The sequence below is a fragment of the Mesoplodon mirus genome (genome assembly GCF_964341445.2).
Source record: "Mesoplodon mirus genome assembly, chromosome: 4".
Classification (NCBI taxonomy): domain Eukaryota; kingdom Metazoa; phylum Chordata; class Mammalia; order Artiodactyla; family Ziphiidae; genus Mesoplodon; species Mesoplodon mirus.
The window spans coordinates 188,484,237-188,507,781 of record NC_138979.1 but is presented as its reverse complement, the minus strand read 5'-3'; the positions used below and the strand labels follow the sequence as shown (position 1 = coordinate 188,507,781).

Below are 23,545 nucleotides of genomic sequence, written 5' to 3'. Positions count from 1 at the left end.
GGCGGGGTCGAGGAGGCGATGCGGGCGCGGGGCCGGGGGCGCCTGCCCCGGCAGCTGCTGCTGCTGTTGGCGCTCTGCGTGCAGGTAAGCGGGGGCGCGGACGGGGCGCACCGGGCCGTCCCTCGGGGCCGGCGGCACCGCCTGTGGGCGCCGCGGTTCGGAAGCCCTCGAGGCTGTGCGGCGGGTGGGGGCGGGGCGCCCCGGCTCGCGACCCCGGCCCGCGCTTCCCTGCGCTCTCCCTCTGCCTTATTTTTAGGCGGCGCGGCCCATGGGCTATTTCGAGCTGCAGCTGAGCGCGCTGCGGAACGTGAACGGGGAGCTGCTGAACGGCGCCTGCTGTGACGGCGACGGCCGGACGACGCGCGCGGGGGGCTGCGGCCACGACGAGTGCGACACGTACGTGCGCGTGTGCCTCAAGGAGTACCAGGCCAAGGTGACGCCCACGGGGCCCTGCAGCTACGGCCACGGCGCCACGCCCGTGCTGGGCGGCAACTCCTTCTACCTGCCGCCGGCGGGCGCCGCGGGGGCCCGGGCTCGGGCCCGGGCCGGAGGCGACCACGACCCGGGTCTCGTCGTCATCCCCTTCCAGTTCGCCTGGCCGGTACGTGCGCCCCCACCCACCTCCCCTCCCTCGGCGCCCGGCCCCCGGCCCCGCCCTGCCCGCCGCCCCTCGGCCCCTCGGCCTCCCGGCACCTGCGGCCCCGGCCGTGCGTGCGAGCCGCGCGCTCCCGGACCCGGCGGGTGGGGCCGGCAGGGGGCGCCGCGCGGCGGGCGGACCCCGGGCGCCTGCTCCGTGGGGCCGGGTCCGCGCCCGGCCACGTGGGCGCGCGGGGGTCGCGGCGGGGCGGGGTGGCCTCGGCCCGCGTGCACGGCGGCCCGCGACGTGTGCCTGCGTCGCCCTGCGCGTGTCTGTCTGGGTGGGGAGGCGCGGCCAGGCGCCTCGGGCCCGGGCAGGCCGCAGAGGCATGTGCGCCGCGCGTGCTGGGGCTGGTCTGGGGCAGGCCCCGGCGGAGCCTCCCGGGCCCTCGGCCAGGCTGCGCCCGCCCTGCAGTTTCCTGGATGCCCGGGGGCGGGGGTGGGGGGTGGCAGCTCCGGCGGGCGCCGGGGGACCTGGGTCCGGGCGGACTTCGGGCACGTGTGTTGGTGGCAGCCTTTGCCCCTGGCCCAGACCCGGGGGGAAGGTTCAGTGGGCCCTGGCGCAGTGATTCTCTGTCAGGCTCCTTACATCTTACAGTTTTGGGTTTTTGGTTTTATTCTGTTTTGGGAGGGGGCTTGGGGCTGGCCTGTCAGGCAGGAGCCTTGGGCCCGAGAAAACTGGTAGGGACGTGGTCCGTCCCCGTGGGCTGCAGGGAGCTGTGGCTGGGCAGGTGAAGGCCTCCTGCTGCCTGGTGTGGCCCTCCCAGGTCTTTGTGCTGCATGCATGGAAGTGGGTGGGGGCAGGGATGAGAGAGGACCCTGGAAAGCAGGGCCTCGGCGTGCAGGAGCAGGTCCCCACAGCTGGGCTGGGTCGGGCTGTAGCAGGATGCCAGGCTCCGACTGAGAGGCTGTTCTTCTGACTAAGGACCTCTGGCTGGACCAGCCAGCAGAAGCCAACAGGAATATGTCCACTTGATGTCTTAGTCCTGGAAGAGATGGGGGGTTGAGGCCGGACTGGTTGAAGTTGGGCCCGACACTCTCCTCCCCTACCCGGCTCTGAGCAGTGTGCTGGCACCTTTTCCTCAGCCTGGGCCGGGGGCCTCACCTATCCTATTTACCCCCTTCCTGACCCCTGGCTACAGCCCCCTGGAGCCACAGCCCTACCCCCACATACCTGGCTGTCCTCTGGGGTCTCCCTTGACCCAGGGGCCTCAGGCGGGGAATGTGTCCTTGGGGTGGAAATGGCAGGGGCGGCCTGGGAGGCCCCGGGCGCTGGGATGAGCCCAGCCCCCTCGCCCCCGCAGCGGCGTGGCAGGCAGGTCTGAGCAGGGCCCGCAGCCTGTCATCTGCGCTTGGGCCGGAGCCAGCACGGTTCGAAATCGCTACCTGAGGATGTGTTTTCGGCTCGAGTTGGCAGCAGTGGCCGTGGGGGCAGGGAGGCCTGGAGGAATGTGGCGGGCCAACGCGTGTCCCTCAGGCGCTCGGCCCCGCTGGCCAGCCAGGGGTGGAACGGGACGGGGCAGGCCCTGCTCTCCCCAGGCAGGAGCCTACAGCCTGGGCACCAGGTCCTGGGCCAGCTCCCCCCCTTCCTCCTGCCCCCAGCTGGATCCTCTCAGAGGGAGCAGGTGGCCCACCCTCTGGTCGGGGGTGAGGCTGGGGGGGTAGCCGTGTGCTTGGGGGGCTGCTCTTGTCCTTTTCTCCCTGCCAGTAGTGTGGTCTGGCTGCCAGGCCTGCAGCCGGCGCGGCAATGCCAGCGCACTGGTATTTCCGCTCGGCCGGCGGCAGCCCTGGGGCCACACTGCCTCTGCCTGCTGCAAGTCCAGCTCCATCCCGTGAGCCGGGGTGAGTTGAGCTGGGGCGAGTTTGGAACCCAGTGTGCCCACTGGGGCCCTTGACCCTGACCGGAGAAAGCGAGGACCGTGTTTGGTGCCCTGGGGACCGAGGGGGGGGCCGGGCCTTGCCTCGGGGCTTCAGGTGGGAGGGCTCCCGTCCAGGACCCTGGAGTAGGGGTGTGAGCAGGGCCTTGAAGGTGGCTGCAGGTGCCCGGGTGTGGGGAGCCGGCCCAGGGCCCTGGAGGGGGAAGACCGGCAGCTGGTCTGGGCTCTGCGCCTACCCCAGTGACCCTCAGCCAGTCCCGAACGCCCCCCTCCGCCACTGCCCCAGGCCTGGTTGGGGCGCCCTGACCTGGCCGCACAGGCCCGTGTCCCTGCGCTGTCTACCGCCTGTGGGTTCTGGTTGGTGTCAGGCTTAGCTTTCTGGAGAGGGGCGTGTCCAGGCTCTTGGAGGTGAGGGAGGTGGGGTCAGCCTGGGTGAGCGGCCTGCGTCTTCTCTCCTCATCCCGCCCCATGGATGTCCGTGTGTGTCCCGCTGGTCCCCCCAGGAGGTAGGTGATGCCGTGTCGGCCCCAGTGCCTGGCCTGTAGCTAGCAGGGCGGAGGCCACGTTTGGTCACGTGTGTGTGCACACGTGCACACGCGTGAGTTCCCTCTGGGTGTGGTAGGTGGCCGTTGGGGGTGTTGGAGGGGCCGGGTGGCGCTGGCCGATGGAGGTGCAGTGTGGCATCGGGGGCCCTGAGTGAGGGGCTCTGCTGCCTAGTTAGAGGCCATACCTGCCTACTTGGTTTACGTTCTGGTACCTGGGACCCCAGGACCTGGCCCACAGGTCGAGGGCCCCCCTCCTGGAGCGAGCCCTGTGGGTTCGAGTGGGTGGCTGCGTATGGTGGCACAGAGGGGGTGTGGCCGCTCGTGAAGGCCGAGCTGGAGTCGTGAGGAGAACCGAGGTGGGCCTAGGCCTGATCCCGTTTCTGATGGTGTAGCCAACCTGAGGTCGTGGACCAGAGCAGGTCCTGGGACCTGGCTGCGTGGTGCAACCGTGTGGTCTTGTGAGCGGGGGACGGGGCTGCAGGGCTCAGTGCCCAGCCTGGCCTTCCGGCTGGCCTAGTCTCGCCCTTTCCTCGCTGGCTGCCCAGCAGAAGGGCGGAGTCCCTTGTGGGGTCTGTGATGTGCTCAGCGGTGGGCGGGGGACTTGGGCCAGTTGGGGGCATGCACACCCAAGGGGGAGGTCTGCCAGGATGTGAACACAGGGCCCAGCCCCCCCACGTCCAACTGCCAAGGGGGCTTGTCAGTGGCATGAGCCCCTATCCCAAGGTGGGCCAGGCCAAGGTCTGCGCCTGGGAGCGCCTCAGCTGCCCTGGGTGGCATGTGGTACCACCCTCCATGTGCCCCCGACCCCCGAGGAGCTGGGGACTGGGGTGGGGGGCTAACGTGGGCCCTGGCCCCTTCCCCACACTGCTCCCGGGGCCTCCTCTGCCGCCTTTCTCTCCATACCTTCCCACCGGGGCCTTGGGGTCCTGCTCAGGTGGGGCTCGGCAGGCTGCACCTGCTCCCTGCCCAGTCACCTGCCTCGTACATCAGGGGTCTTGGTCAAGGCTTTGATGCTGGGGCAGCGGGGTGGGGCTCTCGGGCAAAGTGGAGACACTTGGAGGGTTGCACCGGCCAGTGGAGCGCTTGGATACGGGCTGGGGCTTTGTCCCTGGGCCTTGAGAGGTGGGTTGGGGAGCAAGGCTGTGGCGTGGCAAGGAAGAGCTTGCTGGAGGGTTTGGGTGGGGGCTCCGTGGAGGGGTTGTGGCTTTCAGGGATCCTCTCAGGGGTGGTGTCTGGATGAGGGCAGGCTGGGCCGATGAGGCGTTTCTTGGTGGAGACGGGCATCTCTAATCCTCAGGCCTGAGCCAGGGTCTGCATCCCCCCAGACCCCAGGTGCACGGGGGTACTCATCCTCTAGGCTTACCATGAGCCTGGTGTGAGCAGAGTCGACCTGACTGTGGGCTTTGCAGTCCCGCAACGTGTGTGTGGTGGGGTGTCGGGAGACCGTAGGCTGCTGGCCCGCGGTGGGGGGGGGGCACGCCCAGGCAAGGCCCTGTCTGGTCCCTGGTGCGGAGTGTGGGCGTCTGGCTTCCCTCGTGGGGAGGCCAGCGGTCCGCTCCTCCTGCCGGGGCGCCGGGGCTCAGCGCCTTGAGGGGAGGCGGCCCCCTCCCCTCCCTGTCGGGTGACAATGGAGGCAGAGGCTTGGGCCTTTCTAGAGCTCGGGTTTCAGGAAACGTATCTGTGCTCAGAGCTCCTGGCGCCGGCATCAAGCTCTGCTCTGTGGGGGGCCGGGCGCTGATGCAGGGTGCTGTGGCAGAGGAACCAGCGTGGAGCCCGTGGACCAGGGTCGTGGGTCCAGGGTCTGTGCTAGGCCTTCTTGGCCTGGGGTGTCCTGAGCCGTGGGGTGTGGCACATCCGGCCCCATGTCTGCCCTGTGCCATTTCCATGTCTTTGGGCGGCTGCCTCATCATCCTTTCTGGGGGGTCAGACAAAGGGTTTGGACCTGGCCTTGGGGGTGGGCCAGGAAGAGGGCCGTGGTCAGGCTGGGATTCTGGTGCGGGTAGGTCAGGGCGGGCTTTCTGGAAGAGGTGTGGCTGGGTCTTCAGGGACTAAGGCCAGCCGGCTGGGTGGGCCTCTCGAGGTTGGGCAGGCTGGTGGCCCAACTGTGCCTGGCCAGGGGTGTTGCTCTGCCTGCCTAGTAGGGAACCCGCCCCCGGCCCCTAGCTGTCATCGACCCTGCCCAGGCACCCAACCCCCAGCCCGGTCCCTGGGATGACAGGCGCCCTCCGAGGCCTCCTGTCCAGGTCTGTTGCCTTTTCCCTGTTCTGTAGGGATCTGGGGTTGACAGAGCCCTGCCGGGCCCGTGGCCCAAAAGCAGCAGCACTGGAATGAAAGGTTGCCATTTGCAGGAGGGAAACTGAGTCCTAGAAGCCAGTCGGGAGGAGGAGAAGAGGAGGTGGAGGCCCAGCACTGGTGCCGCCCCACCCACTGGCTCAGGTTCTCTCTGGATGACTTCCTGCCGTCCAGGTGTAGGGAACCCAGCTGGCGGGCGGTGGGGCCCTTGCTGGTGGGCGGGCACCACACGTCCCTGCGGGAGCAGGTAACCGGAGCCCTGGGCTCTGGCGAAGGTGGCGGTAATCCTACCTGAGTGGCTGGCGTGGGGTTTCCTGGGAGCCAGGAGACGCTCCCTGCCCCCCGAAGCCCAGGTGTGGGGAGGTGGACCCGGCTGCCCCGAGGGGTGAGCGCCCCGTGGGATGGGCAGCCCGGCCTGGGGCGTTCCTGCGCCTGCCCTGCTGGGGGCCTTGGCGGCCGTGGCCCCGCCCTCGTGGGCGCAGCCCACGTCAGCTCCCTGCTGCTTCCCGTGTCCTCCTTCGTAGCCCGTTCTGCCAGGTGGGCAGCACGACTGCTGAAGCCCCGTTGGTCTCTGGCCTCATTCAGACCCACCTGGCAGCCACCCACTTTGCTCCAACGCGTTAGCACCAAGACTGGCGCGGGGGCTGGCAGCCCCGCAGTCTGCCTCTGAGACCCCTGTTCCCACATCCCTGCTCTTCCAGCCCGAGGCCCTGCCGCGGGGCTCCTGCTTGGGATGCTTCTTCCCGTACTCTGCAGCCTCAAGGGTGCCCAGAGGCACCCTCTCCGCAGCCTGCCCTGACCCCCTTTTAGAACAGCAGCTCCGTACCCTGCTGACTCACCCGTCCGCCAGGGCACAGGTTCTGGTCCCCGGTGGTAGAGCTGTGCCTGGTGCATATTCGGACGAATGGATGGATGGATGGATGGATGTGTGGACGGATGGATGGACGAGTGAGTGCGGCCTAGGGAGGAGCTGGGCGCTCCGGCTGTCACCAGGAGTGGGAATGGCCAGGGGAAGGCTGGCCTGAGGGGGGCATTCCAGGCAGAGGGATGGAGCTGTGTGTGCAAAGGCCCAGCGGCAGGGTGGGCGTGCTGGGTACGCTGTGAGGAGGGCGCACACCACGGGGAGCCCCAAGAGGGCTGAGCAGTGGGGGACATGTGGACAGAGCCCTGGGGGTCATTGGGGCTCCTGTGGACGGGGGTGTGGAGGCCCCAGTGTTTGCCAGGAGCCCTTTTGGTGGAGATGGGCAGCCTGGGCACGGATCCTGATGGCCTGGCAGAGGGCGGTGGCAGGAGTGAGGGGATGGGTTTCAGGGAGACTCCAGAGGTGGGACTGAGAGCCTGGGGACAGCTCCATGGGGGCGGGGGGCGGGGTTCTAGAAGGATGGAGGATGGTTCCCCACTTCCTGCTTGTGCGTCCCGGGTGGGTGTGGGTCCTAGGGTGGCGGCTGTGAGCATGAGCTCCTGCGGGTCATCCAGGGTGTCTGGGAGGCCGCTGCTGGGGGGCTGGGCTCAGGGCAGGGGCAGCGGTGTAGGTGAGCTGAGCAAAGTTGAGGGTGGGCACGTGTGTCCTGGGCCCTGAGGCTGTGTCGTGGGAGGGCAGCTGGAGGCACGGGGTGGGGGGACAAGAGGAAGGTCCCCGAGGGAGGACCACACTTGGGTGTCCAGGGGCTGTGGCTGTGATTGGATGTGGCAGGCAGCCCGCGGGGAGCTGCCTGGGGCCGGGATGTGGGGGACAGCAGAGCCAGGGCTGAGGGGGGTGGGGTGCCGGCAGGCAGCTGCGGGGGCTGGGAGATGGGGGGGCCGAGGGTGGGGAGGCGTCTGGCCTCCCCAGGGCAGTAGCCCTCGGGCAGGAAGCCGGCCAGCCCAGTGTCGCAGACGTGGCCCTGTCCTGTGGGCCCCCAGCCGGGTGGGGCTAGGCTGGGTGGGTGGTAGTCGGCACCTTCGTGGCTGGTCCGAGGGGGGGCCGAGCAGCGTGGAGGGGGGAGCCACGGAGGGTCCCCCGGCCGGGGAAGGGCTGGGCAGGGAGGGGCGAGGCGAGGCACGAGCTTGTGCCCGGGAGCGACCGGCTGCCTTCACGGCAGGTGGGGCGGTGGTGTCAGCCCATCACTCACCCCATCATTTGCCTGGTGCCCGAGGGCCGGCCGGACGGTCTTGGGGGCAGGGAGGGGGAGAGAGCATAGGCTGAGGCTGCCTTGGGAAGTCCCTGGGCCTCAGTTTTCCTATCTGTGCAGCGGGGTCCGCTTTCCTGGTCTCGGGTGAGGCGGGCTAGTGGCGCAGACATTCACTGTGTCCTGGCGTGGGCGGCACCAGCGCTTAGGCCTGCCCCTGCCATCCTGTGGCCTGGTGACGGGGCATCGTCCCTCCCGGGCAGGCTGGGGGTGGGACCTCTTGTTCCCCATGGTGGGTGGGGCCCCCGTGAGCTGCCGAGGGGCCTCCCGCTCAGCCCCCTCTGGTCCTGGGCCACCCGGCACCCCTGTTTGCAGCTGCTCCAGCTGTGCCCGCCTCTGCCCGCTGCTCCGTCTGGGTCACTCTCCCTTCTGTCCGTCCTGACCCAAGCCGTTCAGGCTGGCCGGTGGGCCACGGAGCTGCGGGAGCCGCGAGCTCATGCCCCCTGAGCCTTCGTGACCTAGAGGGGCAGTCTCCCATCTCCAGGGGGTCATCTCGGGGTCTGCTAAGGAAACGCCTCCTCAGAGCTGAGGGGTAAAGTGGGGGTGTGGCCGAGGCACGGTTGGGGGGGAGGGTTGGGCTGGGGCGGGGCCTCAGGTACCTGACGGGCCCCTCCCTGTGTCCGCAGCGCTCCTTCACCCTCATCGTGGAGGCCTGGGACTGGGACAATGACACCACCCCGGATGGTGAGTTAGCCCCGGCTGGGTGGACCGCTGCCTGCAAGGCCTTCCTCAGGGCACTGGGAGGCTGACCCCCTCGTTCACGGAGATGCACATAGCCAGGTTCCTGGTCCTTTGCCTGCTGGGGACAAAGGCCCACGTGGCAGGAAAGCTGCCTCTACCCTGAGGATCTTTGTGCTATTTCCCTTTTTGCCCTGGCTGCCAGGAAGCTCTGCCACACTTGTGATTTGCTGAGCTGCGCGTGCGCTGCCCTCCTCCCCAGTTTCAGCTTCCTCTGTGTTGTTCTGATGGGCATGTGTCCTCACTGAGGGCTGAGGGCCTGCACCTGGGCCTCCCCAGCGCTCCCGTAGCCTCCTGCTGATGCCCAAACCCAAGCCTGTTCTTTTGAGGCCGGGTCGGTGGCACAGCGGAGTGGCTCGCTGCCGAGAGCGCTCTCTGGCTTTCTGAGCCCCTCTCTGCCCATCTGCCCTGGAACGTGGGGCTTGGTGGCCCTCCCCCGCAGGCTCACCTGGCAGCTGGCCGACCTTGCACGGCGTCTGCGGGGCCCTGTGGTGGTAGGGCAGAGAGGTTTTCCGTGGACAAACGAGGAAGAGCGTTTGCGTGGGCGGCAGGAGCAGTAAGTGCCAAGGCCCTGAGGCAGGAGTGAGCCCGACACGTTTGGAGAAGAGCACGGGGCCCTCGAGGCGGGGGTGGAGGCAGCGATTAGGTCAGCACGGCCGGGGTCAGGTCACGGAGGCTTCGTGGGCTGGCTTTCTCCTGGAGCGGGGTCGCGCAGGCTGCTGCGTGGAGGGCGGGTTGCAGGGCCAGCGTGGAGACGGGTGAGGAGGCTGCTGTGTGAACCCAGGTGGCGGTTGGGGGTGCTGGGACCGGGAGCAGCCTGCGGGGTGAGGGGCTCCGGTCGCTCTGAAGGTCAAGGCACGGGGCTTGCTGATGGGTTGGACATGGTGAGAGTGGGTAGGGGCGGCCTGAGCAGCCACAGGGCCGAGAAGCCGTCGAGCGGACGGGCCGGAGCACAGTGTGGACGCGCTGCGTTTGGGGGCAGTGTCACGCGGGCGGTTGGATGCCGAGGCAGACCGAGCCCCTGGGTCCCACAGGTGACGATGCTGTGGGGACGCAGAGGGGCCGGGCTGGAAGCGGCGGTCAGCGGGGCTGGGCGGGCATGGGGACAGGCCGCCCGGGGCAGGAGCGTTCCCTGGAGGAGGGCAGCAATGGGTTGGCCCAGGGAGAGACGCTTCAGGGAGGGGCCTGGCCTTTCCTGTAGCTCGGGGGTGGGGAGTGCGCGGGATCCTTAGCCTCATTGCAGACTTCCCCAAACTGGTATGAACGTGTGGGGAGACGTACCATGAGCCCTGTGCCTGTGGTTGCCAGCTCGGGGCGCTTCCACCCACGCGGCAGCTTGGTTTGAAGGGATGCCCAGCCATCGGGTTGCTGGATCCGTGCGTGCTCAGGGCCGAGAGAGGCTTGTTTTCAGATGGGCGGTAGTGAACGGTGCGGTTGCTGCCGGGAAGGCCCTCAGAGAGAGGGGGTCCCGGCAGGGGCGGGAGGGTGGCCAGCAACGTCCAGCAGCGAGGAGTGGGCGTGGTGCCAGGTGGGGGTGCCGGTGGGGGCAGGGCCGCGGGCTGCGGGGCACAGGCGGGGACGCCCCTGCCCAGCCCTGCCGGCCCCGCCTGCGTTGGCAGAGCAGGAGGCCCCTCTAGCCCCGCGCTTCCTGCGGTGGCTCTGCTGTCCCGGCTCTGTGGCCCGAGGCCGCTGGCCGCCTGGTTTGGCGGGCTGTGCGCCTCCGAGGGGGATGTGGCGGCTGCGCCGGCTGACTCTGCCGCCCCCCCAAGAGGAACTGCTGATCGAGCGGGTGTCGCACGCGGGCATGATCAACCCGGAGGACCGCTGGAAGAGCCTGCATTTCAGCGGCCACGTGGCACACCTGGAGCTGAAGATCCGCGTGCACTGTGACGAGAACTACTACAGCGCCACCTGCAACAAGTTCTGCCGGCCCCGCAACGACTTCTTCGGCCACTACAGCTGCGACCAGGACGGCAACAAGGCCTGCATGGACGGCTGGATGGGCAAGGAGTGCGAGGAGGGTGAGCGGGCCGCGCGGGGCCCCGCGGAGGGCTGTGCGGGGTGCCACCTGGAGGCCCCCCCGCCCGTGCCTGCCTCAGGGCTGTGGGGTCCCGTGCATGGCTGGCAGCAGCGGCGCCTCTCTGATCTCTGTCTTTGCAGCCGTGTGTAAACAAGGATGTAACCTGCTCCACGGGGGATGCTCCGTGCCTGGGGAGTGCAGGTGAGTGCCCGGCGCTGCCTCTTCTTGCCTCTCCAGGCACACTTGCTCCCTCAGCAGGACTTGGCTGAGCGCCTGCTGTGTACGCGGTGCCGGGGAGCTGGGTGTCGGGGCTGCAGTGAGTGGGGACACAGGCCCTGCTCCCACGCAGCTTATAATCGGCGCAGGGACGCACGCGGCCTCAGAGCCTGGGCGTGCCCGACAGTGACAGCCCCACGAGGACGGAGGGCGGGGGCCTGGGGGGGGGGCGGCCAGGGCCGTTTCACGTAACTTGGTTGGGATGGTCTTACACAAGGGGCCGAGGCCGGGAGGCAGAGGGCCACCCGAGGGCAGGTGTCTGCAGCATAGGAGGTGCAGAGGGCACAGCGGCGTGTGCTCGTGGGTGGAGGACGGGGGAGGGTGGTGAGCGTGGGGGGACCTAGAAAAGAAGGGGGGCTGCTGCAGGGTTTGGAGCTGAGCGAGGTGGCGTGGAAGGACCCGAGCAGCTGCTGTGTGGGAGGGGCCGGGCTGGGGGGGGGGCGTGTGATGGTGACAGTCCAGTGGGAGGTGGAAGGGTGGGCAGGTCCTGCAGACGTCCTGGAGTGGGGGGGAGGGTCGGGGAGGACCCCAAGCCTTCTATACCCTGTGCCACTGGACACGGGTGGGCTCAGGCGCAGCAGGCAGGGTTGAGAGCAGTAGGTGATGTGGAGGTGCCCACCCTGCCCTGGGTTTGTGGGGAGAGGCCTAGCCCGAGACACGGGTGGGCCCCTGAGGCACGCGGGCGGTGCTGACAGCCGCCAGGGGCAGCTGGAGAGGAGGAGAGGTCCAGGAGCCGGTCCCAGCCTCCTGCTGGTGACAGTGTACGATGTGGAGCTGGCAGAGGCCACCGCCACGAGTCAGAGGGAACCGGGCAGTGACACAGGGTTGGCCGGGGGTCAGAGGGAACCAGAGAGCGAGGGGTCCCCGCAGCCTCATGCAGACAGTGGAGGCCATCGGAGACCTTGACTTGGGGGCAGGTAGAGTTGCCGGCTTGGGCAGGGTCAGGCGGCTGTGGGAACGGAGGAGTAGCTCTGCCAGGTAGTGAGTGGAGAAGGGGGGTTGGGACAGCTGGAGGGGCGGGGCCGGGCTTTGGAGCCGGGAGGGCTTAGAGCAGGGCTCTCGAGGGTGTGTGAGCAAGGGTGGGCGCCGGGGCTGCGTGAGGATGGCCCGGGAGCTGGGCCTGGGGGATCAGGTGGACGCTCGGGCGAGCCCCTGGGAGGGGCCTGCACGTTGGCAGAGCAGTGAGCAGCGCACTGAGTGAGGCCTCTGCCCCGGCCTCAGGTCCCACTCGTCCCAGGACCCCTTCTGGAGGGCGGGATTGCTCCCAGGTGTGTTTTTCAGATAAGAGCGCTAAGCGAGAAATTCAGTAACTCCCCCGTTGAGTTTGGACAGGAGGGCAGTGTCTGGGAGCCGGGGGCCGGGCCGGGAGGGTGACCCTCTGCTCGTCCTGTGGTGGTTTTGGCCTGGGAAGTGGCATGTGGAGCAGACCCACCAGTCCCAGGGCAGGGAGGCGGGCGGGCTGCCCAGGGACAGACAGGGGGCTAGGGCCGCACCCACCCGGCCACGACAAGTTGAGTGGATCTCCCAGGGGCGTCGGGGGCACAGTGCCGGTGAGAGGTCACCTGGGGGCCTGGCCCAGGGTGGGTTCATGTCTTGAGGGACAGGCACCTCCAGGGACCAGATCCTGGGTGGGAGACTGGGTGCAGCACTGTTCTTTGCCCTGGGCAGGGCCCTCCCCTGAAGCCCTGCCCTGTGACCTGTGTGGTGGGCATGAGCCCTAGGACTCCGGGCAGACAGGTCCCCACCTGGGTCCTGAGCACAATGGGGCTGGGCCGCGCTAACGGCTCTGGGTGGCCGATGGGAGGAGGGTGGGAGAGGCCCGCCCTCCCCTGCAGTGTGGGAAGGTGTGGAGGGGGCGGGGTGCGGCGCGGGCCTCTCGGGACAGAGGCTCTAGGTGAGCCCTAGCCGCCTCTCTCCCTGGCCTGTGGGTGAGGCCCAGCTGCCGCCCGCCCGTGGCTCAGGGCTCAGGTTTCAGCGCAGGACAAACCCCCACCGGATGCTGCGGAGATGGCCGTGCCTTCCTGCCGTCTCCTCCCTGGGCTTCTGGGGCCAGGAAAGCTGGGGTGGGGGGGGGCCTGGAGAGGGCTGCCCCACCCAGGGCCGAGAGCACGCCCGAGGTACCCTCGTGCTCCCTGGCAGGGGTCCCCCGGAGGGAGGGTGGTGGGTGGGGGCGTGCGGCCCAGGGGACACACACCGCGCCCCCACCCCGCCCCGGGTACGGGGGGCTGGAGGAGCCCCTTCTCACCGGCCTTGGTTTCCCTGTCCTGCACTGGCTGAGCTGGCCCACGTCCCTGCTGGGGGCCGTGGGACTCGGGGGCGGCCCGGGAAGGGCCGTGGCGCTTTCCTTTTCCAAAAATAAATCCACGTGGTGGGTGATGGCACGGACGTCACTCCATCCTGCGGGACGAAGCTCTAGGGAGGGTCCCCTGGGGGTCACGTCCAGGGCCTGAAGGGCAGCCCGCCGGGCCCTGGGACGTCCGGCACAGGGTGCTGGTCTCTCCCCCACGAGCAGTGCCCCCGGCTGGCTGAGCTCCGGGCCCTCGCTGACGGCCTGGGTGTCTTTCTGCCCCTCCTCCTGAAGGACTTCCCAGAGAGGACGTTGGCCCACAGCTCAGGCAGAGCCAGGCCTCGGGGTCACGGCCTTGGAGCCAAGAGGCCTTTTGAGGCCGTTTGCCAGGGAGCGGGTGACTCCTCTAGCTCAAGAACTGCCCTGAATCTGGCTTCTCTCAGGGCTGGATTGGGGCAGCCTGTGGGCCTCAGTGTCCCCATCTGTGAGATGCGCCCGTGGTTGGGCCTTGAGGAGAGAGAAGTTACTGCCCTTGAGTCACAGGTGAGGTCACGTGCTGTGCCCAAGGTTACCAGCCGGAGTCCTTTCCTGATGCCCCGCTGGCCTGCCCAGGCCTGGCAGCACCTGGCCCTCTCATTCCTGGGGTCCCGGCAGCGCCTTCCTTTCCTGGCGCTTGCTCTCGGGGCCCTGCTTGGGGTGAGTCCCAAAATAGCTCCGGGAGGAGTGACTGGACAGCTGCGGCCAACCGTGCGAGGCCAGCGGCCGGGAGTGCCCGTGACGGTGCGGGCTGGCCGGCGGGACCACAACCCCCGCCTGGCCCGGGGCCTGTTCCAGTTCAAAGGCTGAGGCTGCCAGCCCTGGGCAGCCCATGTGACTCTGTGCCCGTGTCCCCGGGCCACCCTGGGAGCGGCCAGAGCTCCCGGGGTCTGCTGTTTCACACATGGCCTCACGGCCCTCGGCTTTCCCCAGGTGCAGCTACGGCTGGCAGGGGAGGTTCTGTGACGAGTGCGTCCCGTACCCGGGCTGCGTGCACGGCAGCTGCGTGGAGCCCTGGCAGTGCAGCTGCGAGACCAACTGGGGCGGCCTGCTCTGCGACAAAGGTGCGCCTGGTGGGCGAGGGGCGGGTGGCGAGGCCCCAGGTCGGTGCCTTGGGGAGGTAGCGAGCGAGGGGCTCGGTCTGCTCCCTGAGCGCCCACCCCTGCCCCCAGACCTGAACTACTGCGGCAGCCACCACCCCTGTACCAACGGGGGCACGTGCATCAACGCGGAGCCCGACCAGTACCGCTGTGCCTGCCCCGACGGCTACTCGGGCAAGAACTGCGAGCGGGGTATGTCGGGGCTGGGAGCCGGCTGGGCCCACCTCTCTGGCCTTTTGTGCGGCAGGCACCCCCCGCTCCCACCTCGGGGCCTCGGGGGCTTGGGGAGGAAGGAGGGGGCCTGGGCCGCCACACCCACTTCCTGTGGTTCTCGACACAGCCGAGCACGCCTGCACCTCGAACCCGTGTGCCAACGGGGGCTCTTGCCACGAGGCGCCCTCAGGCTTCGAGTGCCACTGCCCATCCGGCTGGAGCGGGCCCACCTGTGCGCTCGGTGAGTGTCCACTCCAGTGCGTCTGGGGCACTCAGCCTGGCATCTGAGGGGTCTGGAGGGTGGGGGTGGAGTGGCCGCGTCCACGTGGGCGGCAGTGGTCAGGGGAGGGGTGACAGGAAGAGCCAGGCCCGTGTCCCTCCTTCCCGCCCCACACCTCTCCCTCTGACCCTCTGCAGACATTGACGAGTGCACCTCCAACCCGTGTGCGGCAGGGGGCACCTGCGTGGACCTGGTGGACGGCTTCGAGTGCATCTGTCCCGAGCAGTGGGGGGGGGCCACCTGCCAGCTGGGTAAGGGGCCCGCGGGGCACGTGTGTGCATGGGCATGCGCTGCTGCTGCGGGTGCCGGGGCAGGTGGGGCCCGGGCCCCATCACTGCCCTTGTCTCGTTCACAGACGCCAATGAGTGTGAAGGGAAGCCGTGCCTTAACGCTTTTTCTTGCAAAAACCTGATTGGCGGCTATTACTGTGATTGCATCCCGGGCTGGATGGGCGTCAACTGCCACATCAGTCAGTACGGGTGGGCGGGCCGCAGGCGGGCAGGGCTGGGGGAGAGGGAGGACCCAGCCGTGACCCGCGCCTCTGCCCGCAGACGTCAACGACTGTGGGGGCCAGTGTCAGCACGGCGGCACCTGCAAGGTGAGGGCCGTCCCGTGCCGTGCGCGCACGTTGGGGGAGCGTCGGGGGGAGCCGCCTGCGGGAGGTTCACCCCCCCACTCCCCCCAGGACCTGGTGAACGGCTACCAGTGCGTGTGCCCACGGGGCTTCGGGGGCCGGCACTGTGAGCGCCAGCTGGACGAATGTGCCAGCAGCCCCTGCCACGTCGGCCTCTGCGAGGACCTGGTCGACGGTTTCCGCTGCCACTGCCCCCAGGGCTTCTCGGGGCCTCTCTGCGAGGTGAGGCCTGCGTGTGCTGCCTGCCACCCCCCTCCTCCAGCCGCTGCCCCGGGTGGCCCGTCCGAGCGGCCAGGAGGGGCCACAGTGGGCGTCGGCCCTACAGAGAGTCGGGCTGCCTGGCTGGGCAGGGGCAGAGGAGGCTCGCAGAGTCACTGCTTGTCATGACGAGCCCCTCCTGGCGGGGTGAGCCGGTAGCCCTGGCAGGTCAGCCGGCTGCCCCAGACCTTGTCTGTCTGATTCCCACTGTGGCCGGAGGGCAGGCGGTTTTGACGGGGCGGAGCAGGCGGTTTTGACGGGGCAGGCAGTTTTTGACGGGGTGGGGTGGGGGGTGCCACACGCGGGTCTGAGGAAAGGCTCGCGCACCCACCGCCCTCTGACCTGCCCCGGACGTTGCAGGGGAGAGTAGTGGGGCTGCAGGGGTGCAAGGGGGCGGGTCTCCCGGCCAGCAAGCTTCCTGGGGCCCAGGATAGAGGTCCTGTCTAGCGCCGTGGAGCCTGGCGGTGGTGCTTCTGGGAAGGACCCATGGACGGGGCTCAGGGCGGCCCTGGTGGCTGGGGAGGGGGGCCAGTAGCTGGCCTTCCTGCTAGTAGGAGGGGCGGAGGCCGGATGCAGCGGAAGAGGGCTGCCCTGGAGGCGAGGGTGGTGGGAGGGGCCTGGCCCCCGCAGGTGTTTCCGTCCAGCTGAGGGGCCTGGACAGTCTGGGTTGGGCGGTCCTCCAGGCTCTGGCTGCGGAGGCCTGGGTGTCTAGTCCAGATGGGGCCTGCATCTCGGGGATTCCTTGTATGGATACAAGTGAGGCCTGGCTCATTGTCCAGCACCAACAGTGGGCCTGGGCTCTCATGGATGCCCCCCGCCCCCCAGGTGGACATTGACTTCTGCCAGCCAAGCCCCTGCCAGAACGGGGCCCGCTGCTATAACCTGGAGGGCGACTACTACTGCGCGTGCCCCGAAGACGTGGGCGGCAAGAACTGCTCTGAGCCCCGGGAGCCGTGCCCTGGGGGGGCCTGCAGAGGTGGGTGCAGTGTGGGCAGGGCCTGAGGGGTGGGGTAGGGTGAGTGGGTGGGGCCTGCAGAGGTGGGTGCAGTGTGGGCGGGGCCTGAGGGGACGGGGTGGGTGAGGTGAGAGGTGGGTGGGGTCTGCAGAGGTGGGGCTGACCCCTCCCATCTCTGTGGCAGTGGTTGATGGCTGCGGGTTCGAGGCGGGGACCAGGGTGGCCCGCGTGGCTCCCTCCGGTGTGTGTGGCCCCCACGGACACTGCGTCAGCCAGCCCGGGGGCAACTTTTCCTGTGTCTGTGACAGCGGCTTCACAGGCACCTACTGCCACGAGAGTGAGTGGCTGTGGACTGGGGGCTGGGCGGGGGCCGGGAGGGGGCCAGAGGCCTGGGGACCTGGCTCACGCCCGCCTCCTGCAGACATCGACGACTGCCTCGGCCAGCCGTGCCGCAACGGGGGCACGTGCATCGACGAGGTGGACGCCTTCCGCTGCTTCTGCCCCAGCGGCTGGGAGGGCGAGCTCTGCGACACCAGTGAGTGGGCCATGCTGCGCCTTCCTCGGGCCCCGCGTGGCCCGTCACCAGGCACCTCAGCCCCAGCGGCCCCAGGCGGTCACCGGCTCCACGTGGCGGGCTGGTGACCGGGAGCGGGGTGGGGGGTGTGTGGGGGTGTGTGTGTGTGGCGGGGGGGCACACGCTCTCCCTCCCCGGCCCCGTCTCTCCCTGGCCCAGCTCCGGCGCCGCCTCCCCCGGGCAGCCCTCCCTGAGCGCCGGGACCCCCGCTGACCGGCGTCCTCGCCCCCAGATCCCAACGACTGCCTTCCCGATCCCTGCCACAGCCGCGGCCGCTGCTACGACCTGGTCAACGATTTCTACTGCGCGTGTGACGACGGTTGGAAGGGCAAGACGTGCCACTCGCGTGAGTGCCCGCGAGCCCCTGCCGCGCCGGGGGCCGCCCACCGGGATGCCGCCCACTGCTCCGGGCGCCCCCTGAGCGGCCGTGTGCCCGCAGGTGAGTCCCAGTGTGACGTCTACACCTGCAGCAACGGTGGCACGTGCTACGACGGCGGCGATACCTTCCGCTGCGCCTGCCGCCCAGGCTGGAAGGGCAGCACCTGCGCCGTCGGTGAGGAGCCCCGAGGACACGCCGGCCACGCCTGCCCCTTGCCGCCTGGGCTGCAGGCGCGGGGTGGAGCCCCCGGTCTGCCCAGCCCAGATGAAAGCCCACCCCCACCTCTCTCCCCCTCCGCCCTTGCAGCCAAGAACAGCAGCTGCTTGCCCAACCCCTGCGTGAATGGGGGCACCTGTGTGGGCAGCGGGGGCTCCTTCTCCTGCATCTGCCGGGACGGCTGGGAGGGCCGCACCTGCACACACAGTGAGCCCGTGGGCGTGGCGTGGGACCCGCTTCTCTCTCCCCCAGCTTCCGGGTCCTGCTCCCCCTCGAATCTGCCTCACAGACCTGCCCCTTGCACTTGGCCGCCAGAGTCCAGTTGAGCCCCAAGATCTGCCGTGCCACCTCCAACACCCCCTGAGCTCCGCAGCCCAGCCCCCTCCCCTGTGTCCCGCCCTCTGTCCCTCTCCCACCAACCACTCGCCCTGTGGCCTGGGCGTCCTGCTCGTGCACCCCACCCTCCTACACCAGTCCCCTCCAGGATGGGCTCTCCTCCCAGCGTGGCCCTGGCCGCCCAGCCTCCATCCTGGTCACGGTGGGCTGGCTGGGGAGCTCGGCATCCTCCCGCCCTGCGTGCCTGGGGTGCCCCAGGCTCGGCACGGATGGGTGCCAGGCGGATGGATGCCACGCCCACTGTCCTCTTTTTTCCGCAAACACAGATACCAACGACTGCAATCCTCTGCCTTGGTGAGTGGCAGCCCCTGAAGCGGGCTGGCCGGGGAGCTCGGCCTCTCCTGGGCCCCCTGACACCTGTCCTCTCCCCTGCAGCTACAACGGCGGTGTCTGCGTGGACGGCGTCAACTGGTTCCGCTGCGAGTGTGCGCCGGGCTTCGCAGGCCCTGACTGCCGCATCAGTGAGGGGCCAGGGGGCACCGGGCGGGCAGTGCCGTGGGACCCCAGCCGTGGGAGCTGCTCCCACCTTACTCTGAGCTGCAGTTTCCTCTGTCTGTCTCCCGCCACCCAGCAAGGGGTAGACCCTAGTTTAGGTTGAGGTGTTTGTACCCAGAGGCCCCCCACCCCGCCCGTCCCAGAGGCAGATGGGGGTGGTGCTTATTGGGCTGGTGACAGTGACGGCGCCAGGCCCAGCTCAGAGGGCCCCCCAGGGCAACCCGAGGCCCAAGCTGGCTGGGGGCTGCTCCTCCCACTTGCCAGGGCCTCCCATGCTGCCCGCTGAGCCCGCCTGCTTTCCCTGCAGACATTGACGAGTGCCAGTCCTCACCCTGCGCCTACGGGGCCACGTGTGTGGATGAGATCAACGGCTACCGCTGCAGTTGCCCTCCTGGCCGGTCTGGCCCGCGGTGCCAGGAGGGTAGGTGGGGGGACGTCGTGGGCGAGGGCCATGCCTGGGAGGGTCAGGGCGAGGCCTGGCCGTCACGGCTGCCCCCACCTCTCCTCCCTGCAGTGCTTGTGTTCGGGAGGTCCTGCTGGTCCCAGGGAGTGCCCTTCCCCCACGGGAGCTCCTGGGCAGAGGACTGTAACAGCTGCCGCTGCCTGGACGGCCGCCGGGATTGCAGCAAGGTACAGGGGCTCCTGCCCCAGAGCCCCTCCAGCCAGCCCTGCCTGGCCCTCCCTCCCTGCCTTGCCTCCCCGCACTGCCCTGCTGGGTGTCCAGTGCCCTGGGGTCCCCGTCATTCTTCCGTGACCCTGTTGCTCATCCTGTGAGAGTGCTGGGGGAGGGGGAGGGGTGAGCCAGGCTCTGGAAGACCTGGGCCTGCTCTGCCCTGCTCTGATGGGGGTCCTTCTGGTGCCATTCAACCTGGGAGCGCTGGGGGTGGGGTAGGGTGGGACCCTGCCCTGGGACTTGCTGACCCTACCGTGTCTTTTTCCCCACGTGGTGCTGGTGTGTTTGTGGGTCCCATCTGCGTGTGCCCAGGTGTGGTGCGGCTGGAAGCCCTGCCTGCTGGCTGGCCGTCCTGACGCCCTGAGCACCCAGTGCCCACCTGGGCAGCGGTGCCAGGAGAAGGCCCCGGGGCAGTGCCTGCAGCCGCCCTGCATGGCCTGGGGGGAGTGTGGCACGGAGGAGCCCTTGCTGCCCAGCACCCCTTGCCGGCCGCGCTCTGGCCACCTGGACAACAACTGCGCCCGCCTCACCCTGCACTTCAACCGTGACCAGGTGCCCCAGGTGAGTGGCGCCGTCCACTGGGCACCGCGAAGGTCTGCAGAGCCCCGGCGCCGCATCCTTCCTCAAGTGGCCACCGAGACGGCCCGAGACCTCTGCTGGCTGCCGGGCGCCTGTGGTGTCAGGGAGGCTGGGGAGCCTGGCCGAGTTGCGTCAGATGAGGTGAAGTGTTGGTCCCAGGGGAGTGGCCAGGAGTGGCCAGCCTGGGCCGAGGTGCCTGTTCCTCCAGTTGTCCCAGGGACCTGGGCTGTAGGTGGCCTTCCAGGGAGGCTGGGGCAGCCCACAGCTCCGCGGGCACTTCTCACGCTGGCCGCATCCCTGTCCTTAACGTCTGCTTGGCCTGAGCGCCGGGTGAGGCCCCGCCCAGCCCTGACCATGGCGGTGGTCTGTGTCGTGGGTGAGGGGGCACAGGACGGCTGTGGGAGCCGGTACCCCCCCTCCCCCCACAACCCTGCCCTGCTCCCGCAGACAGGCTGTAAGGCGCGTCCCACCACCTGCCCGAGGTGCCAGCTGGGGGTGAACACCCTCAGGTCCTCGGTCCCCGGGCCGTGCTCACGTGCAGCCCGTCTTTGCTCAGGGTACCACCGTGGGCGCCATCTGCTCAGGGATCCGCGCTCTACCAGCCACGAGGGCGGTGGCCCGGGACCGCCTGCTCGTGCTGCTCTGTGACCGGCCGTCCTCGGAGGCCAGCGCGGTGGAGGTGGCTATGGTGGGTACTGGCGGGTGGGCTGGGCACCCTTGTTCAGCGCCCCCCTCTCCAGGGTCCCCCTCTGCACGTGCGCCTGGTGGGGACTGGGGCAGAGGGCCCAGGCCAGGCTGGCTCCCAGGTACTTGGGGACACGGGGTGACCACAGACCCAGGAGTCCGCTCCGGCACAGTTAAGCGGCGTAGGGCTGTGGCAACTCCCCGTGCCCTTGCTGGAGGCCGGCGGAGCCGGGGCGGGCCTGCAGGAGAGGCACTGTCAGCCCGGCGAGGGGGGGAGGAGGGGCCAGGCAGGGCGCATGTGCAGCTCCGCGGGGCCAGCGCGTACAGCTGGGACTCTGGGCAGGGGTGCCCAGAGCTGTGGGAGGCCCTGGGTGACAGCAGGAGTTGGGGTACAGAGGCAGCACCCGGAGAAGGAAGGAGAGTGGTCAGGGGCCAGGCTGGACAGCGACGGGGTGTAGCCGGAGGATTCCTTGAGGGGAGGGTGGGGGAGTGAGGAAGCTCCAAAGCCCGGGGCCTCGGGATGGGGAGCCCTCGTGTGGGATCCTGACTCGAGACCACGGGGGTCGGTTGTGGCCTGCGTGCGGCGCTAAGGCCAGGGCCTGCCCGACTGGACGGGGTGGGCGGGATTGTGGGTGGAAGCCTCAGTTTCCTGCACCCGGCCCCCTGCTTCACCTGTGCTGTGTCCTCTGGTGTCTGTGGCAGCAGGGGTGCCCGTGGTCTCAGGCCGCCTTGGGATGTGCAGTCAGGGCCTGGCCACCTGCCTGGGCCCTCGGCTGAGTGGGTGTCCTTGGGGCCCTGCTCTGGGGCCCAGGTGGGTACCCGATGTAAATGGGCACCACGGGGCTGGGGGAGGCTGTGGCTGGGCGTGTGCGGGGAGAGACGAGGGGACGGGCAGAGCAGCTTCTCGGGGTGCTGGCTGGGGGCCGGTGTCGGGGCGGCAGGGCCGCACGGTGCCGGCAGGGCTTGGGGGAGCCCTGGCATCGGGGGCCGGTGCTGGGTTTGTGGCACCCTCTGGACTCCAGGCGTGGCTGGCTAGGGCTGGGAGCCTATCCACAGGGACAGCCGTCCTAGCCCCAGGTGCAGGGGGTCCAGACCAGGAAAGTGCAGACCAGGCCTCATCTACCTCCCCATGAGCTGCCCAGCGTGGGGCACCCCTCCCAAGGACCCCCCCCTTCGATGAGCCTCCCTCCAGGAAGCCTTGGGGCCGCAGGTTCCCAAGCCCCTCACTCTGCTCCAGGACGGCCCTGCTCGTGGGACCACAGCCACCCGCATCCCTCCTTGCCGCCGACCGAGAGCCGCCGGCCTGGACGGGAACCTCCGTGTGCGCTGGGGCGGCACACGGGGCCAGGCACGCGGTCCCACTGGGGTTGGGGGTCACAGGCCCCCGGACGCGGGCGGGCTGCCCCTCAGCTCCGTCCTCTGCCTCAGTCCTTCAGCCCAGCACGTGACCTGCCAGACAGCAGCCTGATCCAGAGTGCAGCTCACGCCATCGTGGCGGCCATCACCCGACGGGGGAACAGCTCGCTGCTGCTGGCTGTCACCGAGGTCAAGGTGGAGACGGTCGTCGTGGGCAGCTCCTCCACAGGTGAGCAGGAGGAAGGGGGGCCGCTCCTTGCCCCCCCTGGGCGGTGGGAATCTTTCAGGCACGCGGGGCTTGGAGGGGAGGGGCTGCGCATTCTCCCGGCCCTGCCGGGGGGCTGTCCAATCCACAGAACGCTGCAACTGCTCTGCATCTGCCAGCGAAGGGCCCCCGGCCCCCCACGCACCCCCTCCCCAGCCCCGATCCTGGGACCCTCCCCACCACCGGGAGCCAGAGAACCCTCGCCCGACGGTCCCCTCACGGCGCCCCCGCCCCAGGTCTGCTGGTGTCCGCGCTGTGTGGCGTGTTCAGCGTGCTGTGTCTGGCGTGCGTGGCTGTCTGCGTGTGGTGGACCCGCAAGCGCAGGAAAGAGCGGGAGAGGAGCCGGCTGCCGCGGGAGGACGGCGCTAACAACCAGTGGGCCCCGCTCAACCCCATCCGCAACCCCATCGAGCGGCCGGGCGGCCCCAGGGACGTGCTGTTCCCCTGCAAGAACTTCACGCCAGCCCCGCGCAGGGTGGGCGAGGCGCTGCCCGGGCCGGCGGGCAGCAGGGAGGACGAGGACGAGGAGCCCGGCCGCGGCGAGGACGACTCCCCAGAGGCCGAGAAGTTCCTCTCGCGCAAGTTCACCAAAGACCCCGGCCACTCGCCGGGGAGGCCGGCCCGCTGGGCCTTGGGCCCTAAGGTGGACAACCGCGCCGTCGGGAGCCTCGGCGCCACGTGCCGTGCCGTCCGGGAGTAGGGCTGCAGCCGCCAGCTGGGCCGGGACCCAGGGCCCCTCGCCGGGTGCCACGCCGCCCGCCAGACCACAGGAGGCCGAGGCCGTGTGCATAGTTTCTTTATTTTGTGTAAAAAAGAAACCACCAAAAACGAAAAACAGATGTTTATTTTCTATGTTTCTTTAAGCTTGTATAAATTATTGGGTAACTGTCAGGCGGAAAACAACGGAGTATTCTCGGATAGTTGCTATTTTTGTAACGTTTCTGTGTGTCGCACTCGCCGTGTGGCAGGAAAAAGCAAGGATGTCTGTGTTCTCACCAAATCGTTGAGCGTTTGTTCCCAGAGGTGGCGCACTGTTTACAGAATCTTCCTTTATTCCTCACTTGGGGTTCTCAGTGGCTCCAGGCCAAAGAGCCAGTGGGACCCGTGGCTGTCGGTGGGACCACCCGAGGCTGACAGCGGGACCTGTGGCCCTCAGTGGGACCTGTGATGTTCGGCGTGGCCCGTGGCTGTTGGTGGCACCTGCGGTTGCAGTGGGGCTTGAGGTCCTTGGTGGGGCCCGTGGCGGTCGGCGTGGCCTGAGGCCCGTGGGCAGGCAGACCCTCGCCAGCTCGCCAGTCCGTCCGCTCCAGCCTGCCGTCCTCGCTCACTGCTGCCCCGAGCACTCGCCCCAGAGATCTCTCAACTGTGCTTTCAGAAGTGCCCTTCCTGACTGCTCTGTTCTCCCCGGGACGGTGGCAGTACTGAAGCTTGTGACAAGTGCCTTCACACAGACTCTCCCCTCGCAACTGTCATCGTCTGCCGTGGGCACCAGGCCGCTGCCCACCTGCCGGCCCCGGCCACCCCTCCTCGTGAAAGTGCATTTTTGTAAATATGTACATATTAAATGAATCACTCTGTATATTTGATTTAATAACTTAAATGTTTTGTCCTCA

At 68.9% G+C, this 23,545-nt stretch overlaps 1 protein-coding gene across 3 annotated transcripts; it reads left to right on the top strand.

Annotated features, from left to right (window-relative positions):
* JAG2 (jagged canonical Notch ligand 2) lies at positions 1-23,545 on the top strand. 3 transcript variants are annotated; one of them, XM_082618701.1, is made up of 26 exons: positions 1-84; positions 257-601; positions 8,145-8,202; positions 10,026-10,277; positions 10,417-10,477; positions 13,815-13,939; positions 14,048-14,167; positions 14,316-14,429; positions 14,606-14,719; positions 14,824-14,937; positions 15,020-15,066; positions 15,154-15,324; positions 16,186-16,336; positions 16,500-16,652; positions 16,737-16,850; positions 17,122-17,235; positions 17,329-17,442; positions 17,575-17,691; positions 18,147-18,174; positions 18,256-18,341; positions 18,683-18,796; positions 18,890-19,005; positions 19,361-19,609; positions 20,184-20,315; positions 21,740-21,896; positions 22,169-23,545. In XM_082618701.1, exons 1-26 carry the CDS (start codon positions 19-21, stop codon positions 22,630-22,632), a joined length of 3,696 nt encoding a protein of 1,231 aa, XP_082474827.1. In that variant the 5' UTR covers positions 1-18; the 3' UTR covers positions 22,633-23,545. The 3 variants fall into 3 exon arrangements, with proteins under 3 accessions (XP_082474827.1, XP_082474826.1, XP_082474828.1); XM_082618700.1 differs by having other exon boundaries at positions 13,809-13,939; XM_082618702.1 differs by lacking the exon at positions 20,184-20,315 and having other exon boundaries at positions 13,809-13,939.